Below are 18,883 nucleotides of genomic sequence, written 5' to 3'. Positions count from 1 at the left end.
GTTTATTTTATTTTTTCTAATACTTACTTTGAGAAGATAGAGGGAGAGTGTGTGTGCACATGGGAAGGGCAGAAAGAATCCCAAGCAGACTCTGCACTGTCAATAGAGAGCCCGACGTGGGGCACCATCCCACAAAGTGTGAGAGCACAACCTGAGCTGAAATCAAGAGTCAAATGCTCAACCGACTGAGCCACCCAGGCGCCCCTCAGTTTATTCTTAATAAACAGAGAGAGGTTCCCCAACAACAGCGGACTCCGGCTGGGTGTCCACAGGGTATAATCCATAGTGGAATGCCTTTTCTTCCCTGACCTTTGTCATGAAACACAGGGAGGAAGTCATCGAATGAAAAAGAAAGAGCTAAGTTTTGCTCAAGCAGCAGGTGGCAGAGCAAGAGTCTGCGTGCGAGTAAGTTTCTGTCATGCAGGGAGAACGCGCTGAGGGGGTTCCTTCAGACACCCCAGTGCTTAGACTCCATGCCAACAAGCAGAAAACATCCTTCTGGGTTTTAGGGGAAGAAAGGGGAAAGGCTCCTTTAATTTCACAGTTTAGAAAAAGCTCCTCAGGGACTAAAGATACTATGTTAGAAACCCAAAGAGCCTCGTAAGAACCCCACAAAGCCGCTGTCACAGACACTCCGGTCTGCTTCCACACACGGCGCACACTCAGAGCCACGCACGGGCGGCTGGCCCGGAACAGGAGCTGCTGAGGAGCAACGAGAAGGGACAGGAGTGGAACAGGTGCGATTCTGCGCTGGGCCAGCAGAGCTCAGCTGAGGAAGGTGAGGAAGACTCAGGTCAGAGTCTGCCTTCCAACGAGAGCAAAGCCATGGCTGCTTTCAGAGGGACATGCGGCCAGTGACAGGCACACCTCAAAGAAGGAAAGTCAACTCGAGGCCCCGCAGGACAGGAAACCAGTGCCCAGAATCACCCACGAGGTGACCTGCCATGTTCCACACTTGTGGCCTTTGGCGCCAGGCCCGTGTGACAGGAAACAAGGTCTCAGCCTGTGTTCACAGAAAGCGAGAGGCTGGCTTCTCAAGGACAGAATGCTGGGAGGCAACGGTTTGACGAAACTCGAGGATGGGGCCCTGGGGCCCAGGGATGCAAAGGAGAGGAAGGTAGCAGCCGGCCGTGCTGGGAAGTGCACAGATTGTAGCCTGGGGTCAGCTTGTTCACGACAGCAAGACAGGAACGAGCATTCCTAGCCTAGCAATTATAACAAAGCCCTATTCTTAGACGGAGCCCACAATGCCCTTACCTCACTGTTTCGTTTAAGCATAAATACCAGGTTAGCATTTCCACCCTATAAAACAAAAACACATTAATGAAAAAAAAAAAAAATCCTGAGGCAAAACTAACATTCAATGTGTGTCCCAATTCTGCTCTGGCTTCCCATTTTCGTTCTTTCCCACCACAGCGTCTCACTGCAGGGCAATGAAGATTTGGAGAAGAACTTAACTGAGGCCCTGTAAAGAGCTCAGGCTTGGCGTGGGACATTTACACAAGCTTCTGAGCACCAGGCTAGGGCTGCGGGAGCCAGGAGCATAAATACGGTCCCGAGCCAGAGAGGCCAGATGGCCAGTAGCACGGGACTCTGAACTGTACGGTTTGTGGAAACACGGGCTTTCCTCTTGAAGTAGGAAACGACAGCAAGTCAAGCATCCAGAACCAGATCATAGCGGACTAGCTGCCAAGATTACGAATGCAGGGCAGGTGCTACGGAGGTCTTAGATGGTGGATTTCAGAAAAATACCTTTTTCAGACCACTGTCCGACTCTGTTCTTCTAAGATCTTGGCCATCCTCTCCCTCTTCCTTCTCTCCTCCTGAAACAAACAAGTTTTTGTTTTTATTTTTCATTAAAAATTTTTTTTATGTTTTATTTTTGAGAGAGAGAGAGAGATAGAGAGAGAGAGAGAGAGACAGCACAAGCGGGGAAGGGTCAGAGAGAGAGAGGGAGACACAGAATCTGAAGAGAGGGTTCAGGCTCTGAGCTGTCAGTACAGAGCCCAATGCGGGGCTCGAACCCATGAACCGTGAGATCATGACCCGAGCCGAAGTCGGACGCTTAACCGACTGAGCCACCCAGGAGCCCCTTGTTTTAGTTTTTAAAGCTGTGAAACAGATCACGCAAGAAAAGAATAGAATATATGTATCTTAGGGATATAGTATTTCGGCACCTTATTAATGCCAAATGGTGGCAGCTAAGTGACTATTAATAATTTTACTGAGGCACAATTAGAAACAGGAAGGAAAAACAAGTATTATTAGTCCTTTGGCCACAGCTTAGCTGAGATCCCAGGAAATTATTTTTTTATTACCCGAAGTAAGCGTGACACTGAAAGAAATTGTTAGTGTTTGAGCAGCTAGCTGCTCAAGAGGATTTCACTAGAGCATCTATTGGTTGAATGGGACTGAGGAGCTGAAGCTACCAGAGTACATATTATGTGATGGTCAAGGATCGCCTACACCAGTACAGGTTCTAAATCACTGACCTTGTTTTTTTGTTTTTGTTTTTGTTTTTGTTTTTTAAAGTACGCTCTAGGCCCAGTGTAGGGCTTGAACTCATGATCCCAAAAGAGTCCCATGCTCTCTGACTGGGCGAGCCAAGGGGCCCTGACTCATTTACCTTTAGAAGCATTCATCTGATGGCTGTCAAATCCTCCAAAGGTCTCTGCTCTCCGCGGCAAGGAAACAGGGCCGACCGGACCTTCTGGCTCAGCAGGACTGCTGACAGCCTGCCCGAGTGTGCCTCCCAGGCTGCCGCTCACCAAACCCTGAAGGATCTCCACTGGAAAAAAGGAAACATGCAAAAGCGACATTTCATCTTCCAGTGAAAAAAAGAAAATCTCAAGGTAACACACAAGATGTCCAGGGAGAGCATGGTCAGAAAATTCCAGAGAGGGACTAGGTGACTCCCTTTGCCCAGAGAAAGGTCTCAGCTCAGAACATGTGCTTCAGCTGGACTCTACTGGGAATTCTACTGGGAATAAGACCTTTAGCCTTATTTATAGGAGGCCTAAGAAATTTGAAAGGGCACAGGGAAGACAGAGTAATTTACTGGAAGGAGCGTGGCCTTCTGGAGTCAGAGCCAAATTAGCCAAAAAGAATTCCTTGGGGGAGTAAGATGGGCCAATTTGAGAGCAGCAGCTAAAACAGGCAGGGTTTTGCCTGCTGCCACAGTGAGTTCAAGGGACCAGAGCAGAGACATATCCAGGTTCTCAAATCTGTGACCAGCGAGGCCTCTTTTCTAAAGCAGCGTCCCACAGAAAGGACAAAGCACTTCTAGTGGGATGTTTGAGCAGGAGGGGAGCAACAGAGGAGGAGGAAGGGCCAGACGGAAAGGAGGAAGGAAACAGAGACAGGGAATCTCCTAAGATGTCCTATTTTTTAAAAACGCCACACGGAAACAGTCAAAGGGTCCCATGAAGTGAGAACAGGCATCTGAACGGAGAAACTTGAACTTAACTTCACGTAAAAACGAGCAACCGGGAAACATCAAAGTCAAAGCTCACACAAAGCTAACGATAGCAAGCGAGAGAAGGAACGCGTGGGCCTCACTTCCCTGCACGTGGTAACAGCACATCAGAAACCCATGTTCATAAAGCGGACGAGCTACTTACAGTGACGAGAGGACACGGGCAGGGAGGAGCCCAGGCAGGAATCCGGAAACACAGACTCAGACAAGTGGGAACAAAGAGAAACAATCATTTTAGGGACGAGAACTACAAGACGGGAGCCAACAGACCCAACGGAAAAGAACTTACCCGAAGGGGCAGGAAGAACACTGGAGCTTTAAAGATGGGAGGGAGAGAGCGCGAAGAGAAAGGGACAACTACCGAGGACAGGTGGTGACGGCCCAGCAGGCGGGGCGCCGCGCGTTCTTGAAGGAGGAAATCCAAGCCCGGGCACGGGAAAGATACTACCGACTATACTTTAAGAATACTCTTTGGAAATCTGCAAACTCGGAAGCCACGCCAAATCAGAACACTGAGCACTGGGGGCCGCCAGCTCAGAACAACCTGCACACTAAGGCCTCTGCTAGTAACACTGCCTGGGTTTCAAAAAGGTAGTTCTTTGGGCGCTTGGCCGAAGGCACGTGACTTACACGGGAAAAACTGAATCCTGATCCCACACTGACGGCAATGCTCTAAGTCAGAAGAAAAGGAGTAACGTTATTTACGGACAATTAAGATACCCAAGGGGAGAAAACATGACTCGAGGATTTTCTATCCGGCGGAGTGGATTTTCAAGCAATCAGTGGCACAGATTATTAACAGTGTGGAAGGACACGGGGTACAGTTCTCGCGAGTCTTTCTGGAGAAAACCTACTGAAGGATGAGCTTCAGGCATCCAGGATGACAAACCACGTGACAAGAGCCTCAGCAGCGATGACCACCCCTACGGCCCAGACTGGTCTTAAGCTATTCATTTCTTACTTCCAGAAACACAAGCTTCTTAGAGACAAGACTCTAGTCTTCGGCAGACAACAGGAAGAGCCTAGAATATCTTCAGATGCGAAACAGCCAGGCAGCTCTTGGGAGCTACTGGGGTCGTGGCAAAAGGACTCCGAATCCAAACCAGAAGGTGCTGGTTGGCAAAGGGAGGACAACTTTGAACTTGTCATAAGGAGAAGGGTTACAATGACTTGAACTCCATCACACAGGTTTCTATTCAAGAGTCTACAACAAGAGCTAAAAAGTTCTGGTCATCTTCAGAGGGTGACCACAGATCAACTCACTATCCTGAAAATCAGTAGATAAAGGGGAAAAAAAACCCAAGCGTTCTTCCTTTTGCCTTCCTTTCCCTCTACGTTACAGAGAAGGGGACAGCGGGCGGTTCTGTGCTCCGATACAGCACAGCTCTGAGTGCGCGGCTCACCGCAGGGACCACGGCCGAGGAGCTCGGCCTCTGATGCAGCTGCGGGTGTGAAGCAACTAGGACGGAGGAGCGGACGCCCTGCCTGAATGACAGCCAGACTTGGGGAGGGACGACAGGTCCAAGAGCTCAGGTCCTTCAAAGGGAAACTGGGTGGGAAAGAAGGGGATGGCGGGAGGGCTGGGAACGAGGACTCTGAACAAGCCTCATGAAAACCACAAGCAAGACTGCAGTGTCTACGAACGTGCCCGTGGCCAGAACACCATGGGCCGCGGGCCTGGGTACTGGTCACAAGGATGCTCCTCTGATAATAACTTACTAAACAAAATTATTTGTTTGGGGTTGTTTTCTGTATTCGTGCTTTATTTTACAATAAAATAGTAAAAACTGGTAGATAATGTCAGTGAATAAACCACTTTGGGAAGAGATCAGGAGGGGTGATTACCCTCATTTATTGCACTTTTCATTAAAGGTCCTCCTTTGAGCGCCTCTTCGGTGCTGGAGCGGAAGAGCACTCTAGAGCTGTGAGCTGGGGAGCACTCCTCGGGCAAGGGAGTGCTGCACTCTGTCATGTCCCGGAAGATCATCTCCTTCTCTTCCAGTAACAGGAGGATCTGCTGGTCCTTCTGCTGAAGCTGTTCTGCAGGGGACAATGGAGGAAAGGTCTGGTCACTTGACTGGGTGTTTAGTGAGAGACGACCAGGACACGGGCGCCACCTCGTGGTCATCGCAGGGACAACAGGGAACACAACACAGCTCCACCCCCAAACCCCCTTTCCATCATGAAGGCAATTTGTATGCAGAGTCTTTCTAGACAAGATCAGAATTTCTGACCTAATGAGCATGCACTTTGTTGGAAACACCCCTAGCGCCTGTGTGTTTCTCAACCCACTCCTGTCTGCACCTGCTCTTCCCAAGGCTACCATGGCTGGTCCAACGAGGCCTGGATTCCATCTTCCCCCCTTGGAAGGGTCTCCCTCCCTCACTCTGATGACACACTGGTGCTCCTGCCCCTGCAGTGGAAGGCCCACCCCTCTGGGCTCCATCCTCTACCTCACACACCTCCTTCTGGGATCTTCACACCCACGGCTCCAATGACTTCCCGCGTGCTGGTAACTCACGCAAAGCACCCCAAATCCTGCCCACTGCTGAGCACCAGACCACCGAGTCCCACGAGCCTGTGGCTATCCCGATGAGGTGCCCAGTCCTTGTCAGAAAGCTCTTTTCTCCCTTCTCCTCCCTCCGGCCTGTGATCTCCATCCTCCAGCTCGGCTGTCAGAGACCTGGGAGGGCTTTCGTCTCCTGCTGTACCCCGCTGTTGACATCCACCCTTCTCCCTGGGAGTCTCCCCGACAGGCTTTCCACTCCCAGGGGCTCCCCGACTCCCTCCAGCAGCTCCCCCACTGGCTTCAGTGCCAAGGAAGACAATTCAGGCTGACAATTGCTACACAGATGCTATCATTTCCTTGTTGCCGGTCAAACCCTGGCACCTGTCCAGCCTCACCCCCTCCTCTTGGCCCTGACCCCCGAGACACACCAAGCTGCCCGCTCCTCGCCAACGTGCAGGCCCTCTTCACTCTTCACCTAGCAGTGCATGTCGTCTGGTGCAGGAACTGCTTTCAGAGTCAGCTGCCTGGGATCCCCCAGAGGGAGGATGAGGGCCCGCATCCTCTGGACGGGCCTGCGGTCTAGTCCATCATTTATGCCTGTCTTCCTCACTAGCGTGGCCTTCCTGATGGCGGGGATGCTGCCCCAGGAATCTTTGCACCCCCCACCCCACAGCTCCTAATAGTATGCCTGGCCGGGTGCTTCAGACACGTCCGGAGAAGGCGGTTTTCGTCTCCACCATATGAAACACGGGCCGATAAATCAGGTGCAACCGTGGCTTCAGCCTAAACCTGCCACACCCGCTCCCCGAAACACAACGTTAAGGCCTTCTCCAGCCACAGGACTAACTGGACTCTGCAGGTGCTGACATTTACCTGACTCTGGGCCTTATTTCTACCCAAAGCACAGCATTTGGTAAGCGCTGGCAGAGAGAGGGGAGCCCCCACTGTTGACAGGCAGGGGAGCAGAATCCTCAGCCAGGAACCACGTGTGGGACCCGGGACTGCTTGGCCTTCAAGGGCCTCAGCTTTCTCATCTGCATAGTGGGGATGAGCATGCAGGGAAGTGGCCAAGACTACATGAGACACCAGGAAGCAGAGATCGAACGTCATCGGTGGGCACACTTCTCCCTAAACAGCCTCAGAACTCACTGTGAACACACAGCACGGTCGCAGGGGTAACTGATAAAAACAGTAACTGGAAAATTCTTTTCCTCTAGTACCTCTCTCTCTGTTTTAATCTTAGACATGACCGTGAGTTTCGGCAAACTCCTCTGCAACAAAGTACTAAAAAGGTCACTGGTCCAAGAACATGGACAGTGAGACGAGGATGTCCCCTTGACCTGGTGTCAGACTCCTTCGTTGCTCCTTCGTCAAAAGCCACTGATGTCCCTGTTCTGAGGCACGCGCCGGGACCGCAGCCCTGGAAGCCGCTCGCAGCTTCCACCCCTGCACACGCTGCGCGCACCAGGCCCAGATGCACCCACTAGCCTCACCTTTTAATTCCCGGGCTCTGCCGTCCAGCATTCTCTTTTCTTCCTCGTTCTCACTAGGAATTCCCTCGTCTTCATCCCTGTTCCTGACACCAACACAGCACAAAACAGATCAAGAAACCCTCCCGAGGTCAGTGACCCTGGCCGCCGCCCCGGGTGGGATGAAGTCATGGGGGCTGGGACGTGCTGGGGCGTTTTCACTTACAGGGTGTTGATCGTGTCCTGAATGATGTGAATCCAGCTGTTCCGCTCCTCCTTGGAGCCGGCGTGGACTTCCACCATCTCGGGGTCCTTCATGCCCATGCTGATGAGGAACAGGCCTTTCTCTTCGTGCGCCACCTCTCTCACAATCAGCTTCTTTAAAGAGATCACCGTTGACTTCTGGTCCTGGAGAAAGGGGAGACGGCCGATATGAGAGAGGCGTGCAATCATCTAACTCTCAAGAACCACCCTGATCTAAGGTACGACCAGATGCATGATCTCACTCGTGTGGAATCTGAAAGAAACAGAACCCAAAAAAGCCCACGCCAAACTCAGGGGAAAAGAGACGGGACCTGTGGCTACCAGATGTGGGGGGGCCGGGAGGGGTCCGAAAGGCCCCAGCTCCCAGTCAGGAGAGAAGCAAGCACGAGGGGCGAGGGCCATGGCTGACACAGCTGTGCGGCACCGAGAGGGTGCTGGGGTCCTCATCACACCAGCTCCCATCTCTTCCCCGTTCCCTTCCCACGGGGCAGGCCTCCCGGACGCGATGGCAGCCAAGCTCACTGTGATGAGCACTGAGTAACGCACGCAGACGCAACCACCACTCCGCGCGCCTCCCCCAGTGACCTGTGTCAGTTTCTGGGAAAAGGGGCGTCTGGTTTAGCAAACTGGTGGATTTATGATCAAGAGAAAGATCTATTTACATTTTATCAAACAGAAAATGATTTCCAAAAAAGAGATGAGAATTTGCATCTGCAGAGGATCCGACATGGCGTCTGCATGAAGAACCCTTCCGGGTTCCTCTGTGAGTCTGTGTGGCAACAATACAAACTGGCACGATTACGGGGCGTAACGTGCAAGAAACACTCCGGTGACAGATTTCTTTAGATGGGATGTCCAAGGCTCCCAAAGGGACCACGAGGGAACAGAAAAATAACGTTTTGGGGGGCAGGGAGGGGGAATGGCATGGATATAGAAAACTGCAAAGGTATCTGACAAATCCCTCAGAGGAAGCTGTCCCGAGCAAATTCATTTTGGGAGGGAGGAGGGCAGCGATCCACGCCCAGACTTACTACCCGTTCCGGCTGCTCTGAACCCCATCAAACAGGAGCGGCCAACAGTTCAGCTTACCAATGACGCAAAGACGTATTTCTGGTCTTTTTCTTGAAGGAAAACTAAAATGTCGGTAAGGAGAACTGCTTGAGCCTCTGTAAAATGGAGAGAGAAAGAACAAGGAGTTCTTAGCGGCCAAGTGCGGTCAGAGCGCCCCTCTTAGGGGACAGTTCAGCAACCCACCCCACAGAGCAAGCCACTCGGGACCACACAGTACACTCCGCTCCTCCAAGGTGACCGATTTAAGTTTCTGTGGGAGCCATATCTGGTCATTAGATTTTCAGAGGCAGTTTGAAATGGCCGCTATCACCAAAGCCGTACCTTGAGAAAGCTTGAGTACTCAGTTCTGGAAAGATCTACCCATAAGGCAAGACTTTAAGAATAAAATACTCCCAAGATGCCTAGGCGGCTCAGTTGGTTAAGCGTCTGACTTCAGCTCAGGTCATGATCTCGTGGTTCACGAGTCTGAGCCCTGAATCGGGCTCTTTGCGGACGGCTCGGAGCCTGGAGCCTGCTTCTGATTCTGTCTCCTTCTTTCTCAGCCCCTCCCCCATGCATACTCTGTCTCTTTTTCTCAAAAATAAATAAAACATAAAAAAAATACTCCCAGAATAAAGCTGGGAAGGACTTTAACAGATGTCAAACAGCACCACGTTCCACGGAATCCTCGGGTGGTAACAGTCCTCGACTTTTGATTATAATAATGGGACAGGCGAGGGACAGCAGACCAGAGCCACCAACAGCTGATGGAGACAAATACCTCAGTCTAATGAAAGGTGGGCTCCCCCTGGCCCCCCAGGAGAACAGAAGGGCTCCACGAGCCCCTCTGGTTTCACAGGTACACGTGAACACAGCAGCTCCCCGAACCTGCCCAATGTCTCCTAGCCAACCTCAGCCTCTCCCTAGGACACAGCCAGCTCTTCCTCTCAACTAAGACAAAGGTCTTATACTCCACTTGGATCTAGTAACCTGAAGAATGCCACAAACTCTTGATCTGTGTCAGAGTTCGAATTTTCTATTCCTCCCGTGAGGACAAAGTCTGGCATCTCTGAAGATGAGCCATCTACTACTCTTTCCTCTGGAAGGGGGCCTATGATTCCTTGAGAAAAGAATGGGGTGGACTTCGGCAGCCCCCTCGCAGGTGGTCAGGTCCCTTCCGGCCTTTTCTACCACCTGCCACAACCGGAAGCCCCTCCCCGTGTAATTCACTACTAAGCTATAAGAAAACAGAAGCAAGGATGTCTCATTCCTGGGGAGGTACAGTTCTTCAGCTGAGACCACAGGAATTTCCTATGGACTACTATTAGTTCTGACATGCTCTTAAAGTTTACTTTAAAATAATTCAGGTGTCTGCCAAAACAAAAATTCCAAAACTCCCCCTCCGCCTCCCACAATATGGGGCCACCTGGGGCATGCACGCCCTCAGGGCCACCGGGAACAGGTACCAGCAGGGCCACCCTGCCTTGCTGTTTAAAATCTTTTCCTTCCTTTGCTCTAGCTGCATCGTTTCTTGTCATCCTCCTGGAGTTTACGATCTCATGAGCAATCTCGGCCTGTCCTTTCTGACAGAAAGTTAGGAACGATCCGACGGTGGCTGCTCCCGTGCGATGTGTGGACGCGGCTCCCAGGACAAATCAGCTGGTGGAGTGCTAACAAAAGTATCTGCCTCTTGCTTGCTCTTGTCTGGTACCTGCACAGACTCAGACAAAAAGCAAGCCTTACCTTTCAATCTTCCTGCCGCGTTCTTCAGAAACACATTCCCGTCCCGCACAAGCTTCTTCCGCTTCAAATCCTCCTTGGCAAACATCTGGCCGCTCTTCATCCTCATGATCGACTTGCTATCTGTCTTCGTGTAAATCTCATTGAGACGCACTTTCTTCTCGTAACTTGCCACTTTGCTGTCTACGGCTCCAATCACATCCTTCACCAGGCTCAGGGACTGAGCGAGATCTTCCTGCTCCACCTCGTTGTCTTAGAAGGGAGAAATAATCCTGTTTTTAATGGATCCTTGCAGGCAAGGTAGCCAGAGGGGGAAGCCTACCTCCTCGCTCCACACCGTCGTTTCCCCAGCGTCATGGGGACATGCTACCAGAGCAAAGCCAACACACCAGAAGTCGCGTGCCTCTCCCTGTCATAAGGTTCGTTCTAAGTTACAGGTTTTCAAGGACCCAGACAACACACAATGACATGCCATGTCCTAAAGTAGGAGGGGGAGAGGGGGGAACAGTATTTTAACTCTGTCTCTGTTCCACCTCATTTGCAACATAACTGCCTCAGAGCAGCATTAGTGGAAAGAGAGACCAGTGAGTCCCGCATAAGTGAGAAATAGCAGCGGGTCCAGCACTTAGGGAGAGAGCTGGTGGGGGTCAGCACCCCGTCCAGGGCTCAGGGAGAAGGTTTCCGGTCTCTGAATCTGGAGGGAATCAGTAAGCAGTTCCTTCCTTCCTGCTACCCATACATCCTAAGTCTGGTGACCCAGCATTTCCAGTTTTCACTTAAGAAAAGGGTTTTTAAGGTAAAACACAGGATCCTGTTTGGACCTGTGAGAACGTGCAGGAGTTCTTCACTGGGGCCTCTGGATCCACTGGACATAGGAAATAGCAGGCAGGCCTCACACAGGACTGGGTGAGAGGGGCTCAGTTAACAGTGTGCCGGCCTTACACACGACTGGGTAAGAGGGGCTCAGTTAACAGCGCAATGGCCTCACACGGGACTGGGTGAGGAGAGGAGCTCGGTAAACAGCACGCCAGCCTCGCACATGACTGCCTGAGGAGAGGGGCTCAGTTAACAGTGCACCAGCCTCGCACAGGACTGGATGAGGAGAGGGGCTCAGTAAATAGCACACTGGCCTCGCACAGGACTGGGTGAGGAGAGGGGCTCAGTTAACAGCACGCTGGCCTTGCAGAGGACTGGCTGAGGAGTGGCTCAGTTAACAGCGCACCGGCCTTGCACAGGACTGGGTGAGGAGAGGGTGGACGGACTCACCTTTGGTACACTGCAGGATCCTCTGGAACAACACTGGGTATTTGGTGATCCGCTGCGTCACCAGCAGTATGCACTCCGGGATTCCCAGCCTCCTCACGACAGAGCTGCTCATCTTCTTCTGCAAAGGACAAAGCGGGTCGTCAGGAGCGTCTCGAGGGGGCTGCGGCTCAACGGACAGTGACCCAGAGCCGCGCACAAGGATGGGGGTTTTCCACGTTTCACACCGATACCTTCACAAAGGCCTGAAACCGCTTATCCTTGGTGTAAAGGTCTTTAAAGTAGTTTACAGACTGGTTGTGCTGCCCACAAAACTTGCCGTATGTCTTCTTTAAGCGCTCGGCGTTCTCCCCCGAAAACTGTAGAGAAAAGAGAAGTCAGGGTGCTGAAATTTTACCACCACTTTCTACAGAGTTCCTGGTCTCTTTGTTCCACCCAAGGGTGGCTCCCCAAGAATTCCCTCAGAAGATGAAAATGGTGCTGCAGCTTTGGGAAACAGCCTGGCAGCTCCTCAAGAAGACGCTGAGCGGAGTTACTTCCTGACCTGGCAATTCCACTCCTGGAAGGAAGGCTTACTCCATACAAGAGCTTGGATAGGAAAGTTCACGGCCGCCATACCCACAAGTGCCCCCAAGTGGAAATCAGCAAATGCCCATCAAAGGATAATCAAAGGTGGTATATACATGCATGAACGATTATTATATAGTCACGAGAAAGAATGAAATCAATGGATACATGCTGCAATACTGATGAACCTTGAAGGCATTATTCTAAATGAAAAAAGCCAGTCACAAAGGACTACATACTATCTTACGTCATTTACAAAGAATGTCCAGATTAGGTGACTCCACAGAGACAGAAAGCAGATCAGTTGATGCCCAGGGCGCTGGGGTGGTGGTGGTGGGGGGGGGTGTGTGTGTGTGTGTCAGAAAAATGTTCTAAAACTCAGTGTGGTGATGGATGTACAACTCCATTAATACATGAAAACCCACTGAACTGTACACGTTAAAAGGGGGCATTAAATGGCATATGGATTTATTTCAATAAAGCCATTATATATATTTAAAAAAAACAAGGGCGCCTGGGTGGCTCAGTCAGTTGAGCGTCCGACTTTGGCTCAGGTCATGATCTCACAGTTCATAAGTTTGAGCCCCGCGTCGGGCTCTGTGCTGACAGCTCGGAGCCTGGAGCCTGCTTTGGATTGTGTCCCCCTCTCTCTGCCCCTCCCCTGCTCATGCTCTGTCACCATCTCTCAAAAATAAATATAAGGGGCGCCTGGGTGGCTTAGTCGGTTAAGCGTCCGACTTTCGCTTAGGTCATGATCTCGTGGTTCGTGGGTTCGAGCCCCGCGTCGGGCTCTGTGCTGACTGCCAGCTCAGAGCCTGGAGCCTGTTTCAGTCTGTGACTCCCTCTCTCGCTGACCCTCCCCTGCTCACGCTGTCTCTCTCTACTAGAAATAAATAAAACATAAAAAAAAATAAAAAATAAAAAATGTTAAAAACAACCACCACAGAAATGTCTATGTAGCACGCACATAAGTAATGCACCATGTGTTCTACTTTCTGTTTGTCATAAACACAATAGTAAAACAAGGGGACCCACTAGATGTTCTCTGTGAGAGTCTTAAAAATTTCAAGGTGATGATTCAGAAGGCCATCAGGAGCAGCTAGTATCACCCAGGGACCTGCTTATCTCAGCTACCTCAGGCCCGCAGGCCTAACCATTCTCATGGCCCTTTAATCCGTCCCAAGTGTGTGCAATCTCACCAGCTCATTGGAAAGTATGTTCACTCTGGGGTAAACCCATGTTTGTGTGTGTGGTCCCCACGATGCACACTAAGCATCGATTTCCAACTGCAGTAAAAATCCGTGAAGGCAACACAAATGGATTCTTATCCAAAAACTTGAAAAAAGGTTCAGGGAAGCTGGCTTTTCCTCTTCCCTTTACAGAAGGGGAGCTGAGGCAGAGAGATTTTAGGGGGTCTGCTCCCACCGTGATACAAGTGGTCTGAAAGGGTGATTCTCAATTTTTTTAATGTTTATTTATGAGAGAGAGAGAGAGAGAGAGAATGGGGGAGGGGCAGAATCTGAAGCATGCTCCAGGCTCTGAGCTGTCAGCACAGAGCCCGACGCGGGGCTCGAAGTCACGAACCCTGAAACGGTGATTCTACAACTGGCGCATAGAACACACAAGTGGATGCTGGGAGGAGGGGGGTGCCACAGATCCTACTGGAAGACGTGCTCAATACAATGAGCTGCAGACAGCACAAGTCAAGGTTGGGTGAGGTACCTGTGTGGGTCTGAGGGCAGAGAATTAAAAGATGTGGAGACTGGTGGAAGGGGATGTTGGGGAAGACAGGCCCTCACTGGCAGAGCTGGCCGCTCGCACTCCGCAGATAGCGCGTCACAGCACGTACCACGCTGCGCGTGTGTCTGCTCTGCACCGAGCCCATTTTCACCTGAGAACTGGGTCTCCCGAGGCAGGGGTCTAAGCTGAATCTGCCTCTGTGGCTGCACCTGGTGCCGAGCAGATGCCCCGTGAATACACGAGAAACGAATGAGTGAACGCATCGCCGAATTGGCGAGCAAGGGCTCTGGCGCACGAATATAAGGAAAGGACACCTTCCAATGCCCAGGTCCATGTCCCAGCAGTGATGCCTCTGCGTCCACACTGGGGCACAGACCTGCTGGCCAAGAAGAGCAAGGTCTTGTGCCCTTCTGCCTGCGAAGGTCAAACTAGCAACAGCTCCGCCCCCCCCCCCCTTCAGTGTTTTAAAAAGAAACATTAAAAGTGATCCATGACAAACATATCTCAAAGTATCAAAATAACTTTCTGGCCCAACTGTTTTTTTGGAGCAGGATGGAAACCATACCACACTCTGATGAAAATATCAGCAAGGTCTATTTTATGAACTCTTCTACAGAAAGTTTTTCATTCAGGTGGTTTTCAGATAAAGGAGTTTTGTTTTTGTTTTGTTTTTGTTTTGTTTTGTTTTGTTTTGTTTTTTTAATGCTTATTTATGTTTGAAGGAGAAACGAACGAGGAAGAGGCAGAGAGAGGCTCGAACTCATGAGATCGTGACCTGAGCTGAAGTCAGACACTCAATCACTTGGGCCACCCAGGCGACCCCTAAAGGAGTTCTTTTTGATTTCAGGCACAGGAGAAGTTGAGACTTTCAACAAATGGCTTTTGATTTCGTAAACTACACTGTTTCTGATGATGGTATGGATACTGAGGAGGCAACACGGCTTTAACTGAGTACCTACCACATATCCTTCGGACTTCACGTATACACTTAATTCTCATTTTTTTAATGTTTACATTTTTTTCTTTTTTAATGTTTGTTTATTTTTGAGAGAGAGACAGAGCGTGAGCGGGTGAGGGGCAGAGAGAGGGAGACACAAAATCCAAAGCAGGCTCCAGGCTCTGAGCTGTCAGCACAGAGCCCAATGTGGGACTCAAACTCAGAAACTGTGAGATCGTGACCTGAGCCGAAGTCCGACGCTTAACCAACTGAGCCACCCAGGAGCCCATGGATACATTTAATTAAAAAAAAACAAAAAACAAAAAACCAGCATCAGGAGAGAAAATAGGTCCTCGTTTATGGAACAGGAAACTGCGGCTCAGGGAGACAGAATAATTTGCCTGAGCTTACAAAGGTAGCAGGTACAGCCAGAATGTAAATAGAAGCCTCCTGAACCCCAAAGCTTCGCTTTTTCCCCCACTGTGTGGAAAGACCCTTCCCGTGGCTCACCTGATTTACAAGCACATCCCCCATCCTCTTGATGAGAAAGTTCCTCTCACTTTTATCCACCAGCGAGTCCTTCTTCCGCTCCAGGATCCTCTGGAAGAACTGGCTGTGGATACTGATCAGCTCGTCCAAGCAGGGGAAGAGCTTCTCCACTGTCTGCTGCTCGAAGAGCAGCTCTGTCATCATGCCCCGGCTGTACACGTCGCTCATGATCTTGAGCGTGCGGACGTGGTGCAACTCCGTTTGCATCAGCTCTGAGGGAGGACAGAGTGTGACGGTCAGGAACAGTCTTTTAAAGGGTTTTCCTTCAAAGGTCAGCTGCTGCTTTCAGAAGCCACTTTAGTCTGAAGGCTAGTTAGAGCCCAACTGCCACTTAAAACTGGGTCAACAGCTATCTTGCCCGTAAAGGGTTTCCCTCTTACTCCCCCATACTTTACATGGCCCAACACTCTTCCGCCAGCATACTGGGCTCCATCACTCTGCAAGGGTGCTTTCCCAAGTGGTCTCTCTTGGATTCAAAGCCTTTCATAATTGTGGGGTCCCATTTTCTAGAATACTCGTGCTTATGGTTTCTAGGGTAGCTAAGGATTCACACTGAATTGTCACAAAAGATCTCTGTCTAGGGCCGCTGCACAAATAAGCATTCGTGTTAAACAAAATGTTCAATAAAATTAAAGGAAATAATTTTAAAGAGAAAGAGAAGGACAGAAGTAAAACCCTGTCTCTAGACCCCAACGTTTTTAAAGAATGACTCTGACATGCTAAGTACTTGAGAACTGGCTTCCCACAGTCCAGTGAGTCACCGGCTAAACAGTGCTGCACAAGGTGAACCAAGTATTAGCAGAGTGAATGGCGAGTCTCACCGTAAATCACTTCTTGCCGTTTGACCACATCTTTCTTTTGCTGTTTCAGAAACTTGCTGTCCACTATTTGACTCCAGGACTCGGCTTCTAGCTGTCTGGATTCCATCTCAAAGTCGCCCATCAGCTGTCCTTCATTCATGTCTGTACCTACTCCTCAAAGTATCAAAAGATCAGTATCAGAATCTTGGATCTGGGAGCTCTAGAAAGCTGGGCCTCCCTGGGGTGGTAACTTTGTAAGACACAAGCCCTGCATTAACACAGAGGGTATTTACACAACGCATAGTCCAGGGCTAGAAAGGAATCATTTTCTGTCTGGGACTGAGACACTCTACATTCAAGATTCTGGCTAAGTGTGATAAATATCCCATGTATCAAATGTGACTGAGACACGATTCCCACGTGAGGCAGGAACTGGAAGGGACCTGGTAACTTCACTTAAGAGAGTAGGCTTATAACCTGCCAAGAGATCTACAACTGACCGAAAGTTAGTTGATGAAAGTCTGGAGGAAGAAAAAGTCTTGATACTAGAGTATGACCACATTAAATCAATGACATCCCTCCCTCAAATGGGCAACTATCTAACAACTGGATACATCTGAATATCAATTTATTATAAAGCATGCAAGGAAGAGGCAGGTAACTATTATTCCATTAACACTTATATTCAGGGAGCAGCACACGGTCCCCACAGATGCGTGAGACACAGGCCACAATGTCCTCTTACCCTCATCGGTAAGTGATTCTGTTGACTCGTTGACCTTGCTGATTTTATTTAGTGAGTCCGTCGAATGAGACAGGAACTTCCAGGTATTTGATATGTTCTCATCATTGCCAACGCTGGGGACAAAAAGCAGCACACACTGTCAAACACATTTTCATAAGCCATGGTCTGCCTTCTTAAAGGAGTACCTGAACGACTCTACAATGACAGCTGGGGCAAGCACCACAATGATCAGAAGACAAATTACTTATGTCGGGTACCCAGCCACATGCAACACTATTCATAAAGGTCAGAAGCACTTAACATCATTGCAAACTTGAACTTCTGAGCCTTTTTTTTTTTTTTTTTTAAACAAGAGGTAGCAGGGAGAACGCTCTTCCCTTAAACTCTATATACATTACATAAGAAATTTCTCCACCTGAAACTCATTGTATAACCACTACCCTTTTTATCCCTGTTCCTTAAATAATCACAGACCAAGCACTTCTAATAAACTGTGTTCTTTGGACTAAATGATTGTGGTAGGACACAAAAGGAAGCCAGAGTCATTTAAAGGTTTACATTTTACTTTAAGAATAACTTTTTAAACTCATAATGCAAATACATTTTGATGCTGTAACAACTCTGAAAGGAAGGCCTTTGACGAACAATGCTACAAAAACAAAACAAAATAAAAACACTTGAAACATGCTTTTTTAACATGGAAACACTAGCCAGCAGAGTTTAGGAAACAGAAACAAAAGAAGATTTGCATCCTGTAGTTAAGAATTTTGCTCTAGCCTAGGTTAAGAGAGATGCAAGAGATGTTCCGAGTCCTACGTTTGAGATTATTTCTTTACTTGATGGGAAAGCAGGAGTCTTATCATCCGAAGCAGCCAATAACATAATCATCAGTCCTGCGCTAACCCAGCGACGACCGGGGCCTGCATGGTCGGAGGCCATAGCAACCTTTGCAGGGACTACAAAAGGAACTTAGTGCAAAAGAGTGAGTGGGGACCTAACAGTCATAACTGGCCCATTATTCAGTCCCATGGAACTGACTTAAGAGTCAAGATGCAAGGACAGAAAAGAGATTTAAAGAGAAGCAAAAACATCAAGTTCATCTGACCAAGAGAAAAGTGTAATATGTGAAAATTTAAGTGGTTACAAGAGAAAATTCAGTAAGAAGTCATACCCCCCCGCCTCCATTTCCACTTTTTATTTTGATCTAAAAACCATCCCTTGACAACCTGGGTTCCTTAAAAGGGAGGCCGACCGTGCACAAAGCATCAGACAACCGGGCTGACAGGGGACCCTTGTTACAAGATGGCGGTCAGGACGCCGCATCAAAATGTCATCCCCACCCTCTTCATCCGTATACTCGGTTGTGCACCAAGTCATTGTTTCACACTACTTTTTCCTAATGAGAATCTTTTTGTCAAATGATAGGATTACTACGCTCTTGTCCCCTAGATGTCAACCGTGCTATGTTTAACCCCCACTTACCCAGCAATGTTCTGTATGGAGACACTTTTGGAGAGCGAGACACTCTGCTGGGACCGTCTACTGGCAAACATGGGAACGGCAGTGCTCTCATCCACCAGGAGGACTGCGGATCGGGGGCGCTCCTTGGGCTGGGAGGCTGTGAAGGAAGGGAGGGCACAGACTGAAGCACACGTTTCTCAGCTCACCAGGACGGCCTCCTCTGACGAATGCCAAATAGAAGCCAACGTCTCCAGAACAGATCTGCGCTGGAGTGTAAATGCATACAGAAACTATGAGGATAGTCGGGCAATACC

At 49.7% G+C, this 18,883-nt stretch overlaps 1 protein-coding gene across 9 annotated transcripts in view; it reads right to left on the bottom strand.

Moving 5' to 3' along the window:
- AKAP13 (A-kinase anchoring protein 13) overlaps positions 1-18,883 on the bottom strand; it is a 321,162-nt gene that overhangs the window by 6,714 nt on the left and 295,565 nt on the right. For 6 of the 9 annotated variants that reach the window (XM_039245765.1, XM_039245768.1, XM_039245767.1 and 3 more), the window contains 14 exons: positions 18,591-18,726; positions 17,109-17,221; positions 16,385-16,537; positions 15,525-15,775; positions 12,004-12,129; positions 11,774-11,891; positions 10,511-10,759; positions 8,807-8,883; positions 7,680-7,861; positions 7,478-7,560; positions 5,321-5,515; positions 2,627-2,788; positions 1,753-1,823; positions 1,258-1,302 (listed from right to left, as the gene is read on the bottom strand). In XM_039245765.1, the coding sequence (XP_039101696.1) occupies positions 1,258-1,302; positions 1,753-1,823; positions 2,627-2,788; positions 5,321-5,515; positions 7,478-7,560; positions 7,680-7,861; positions 8,807-8,883; positions 10,511-10,759; positions 11,774-11,891; positions 12,004-12,129; positions 15,525-15,775; positions 16,385-16,537; positions 17,109-17,221; positions 18,591-18,726 (1,961 nt within the window). The remainder of the gene's footprint in view (positions 1-1,257; positions 1,303-1,752; positions 1,824-2,626; positions 2,789-5,320; positions 5,516-7,477; positions 7,561-7,679; positions 7,862-8,806; positions 8,884-10,510; positions 10,760-11,773; positions 11,892-12,003; positions 12,130-15,524; positions 15,776-16,384; positions 16,538-17,108; positions 17,222-18,590; positions 18,727-18,883) is intronic. The other 3 variants (XM_039245769.1, XM_039245773.1, XM_039245766.1) reach the window with 2 other exon arrangements.

Source organism: Hyaena hyaena, unplaced genomic scaffold, assembly GCF_003009895.1.
Source record: "Hyaena hyaena isolate Hyena2069 unplaced genomic scaffold, ASM300989v1 scaffold_266, whole genome shotgun sequence".
In the NCBI taxonomy this organism is placed as follows: domain Eukaryota; kingdom Metazoa; phylum Chordata; class Mammalia; order Carnivora; family Hyaenidae; genus Hyaena; species Hyaena hyaena.
Note: the sequence above shows the minus strand (reverse complement) of the source record. Positions and strands in the feature narration are given on the sequence as shown.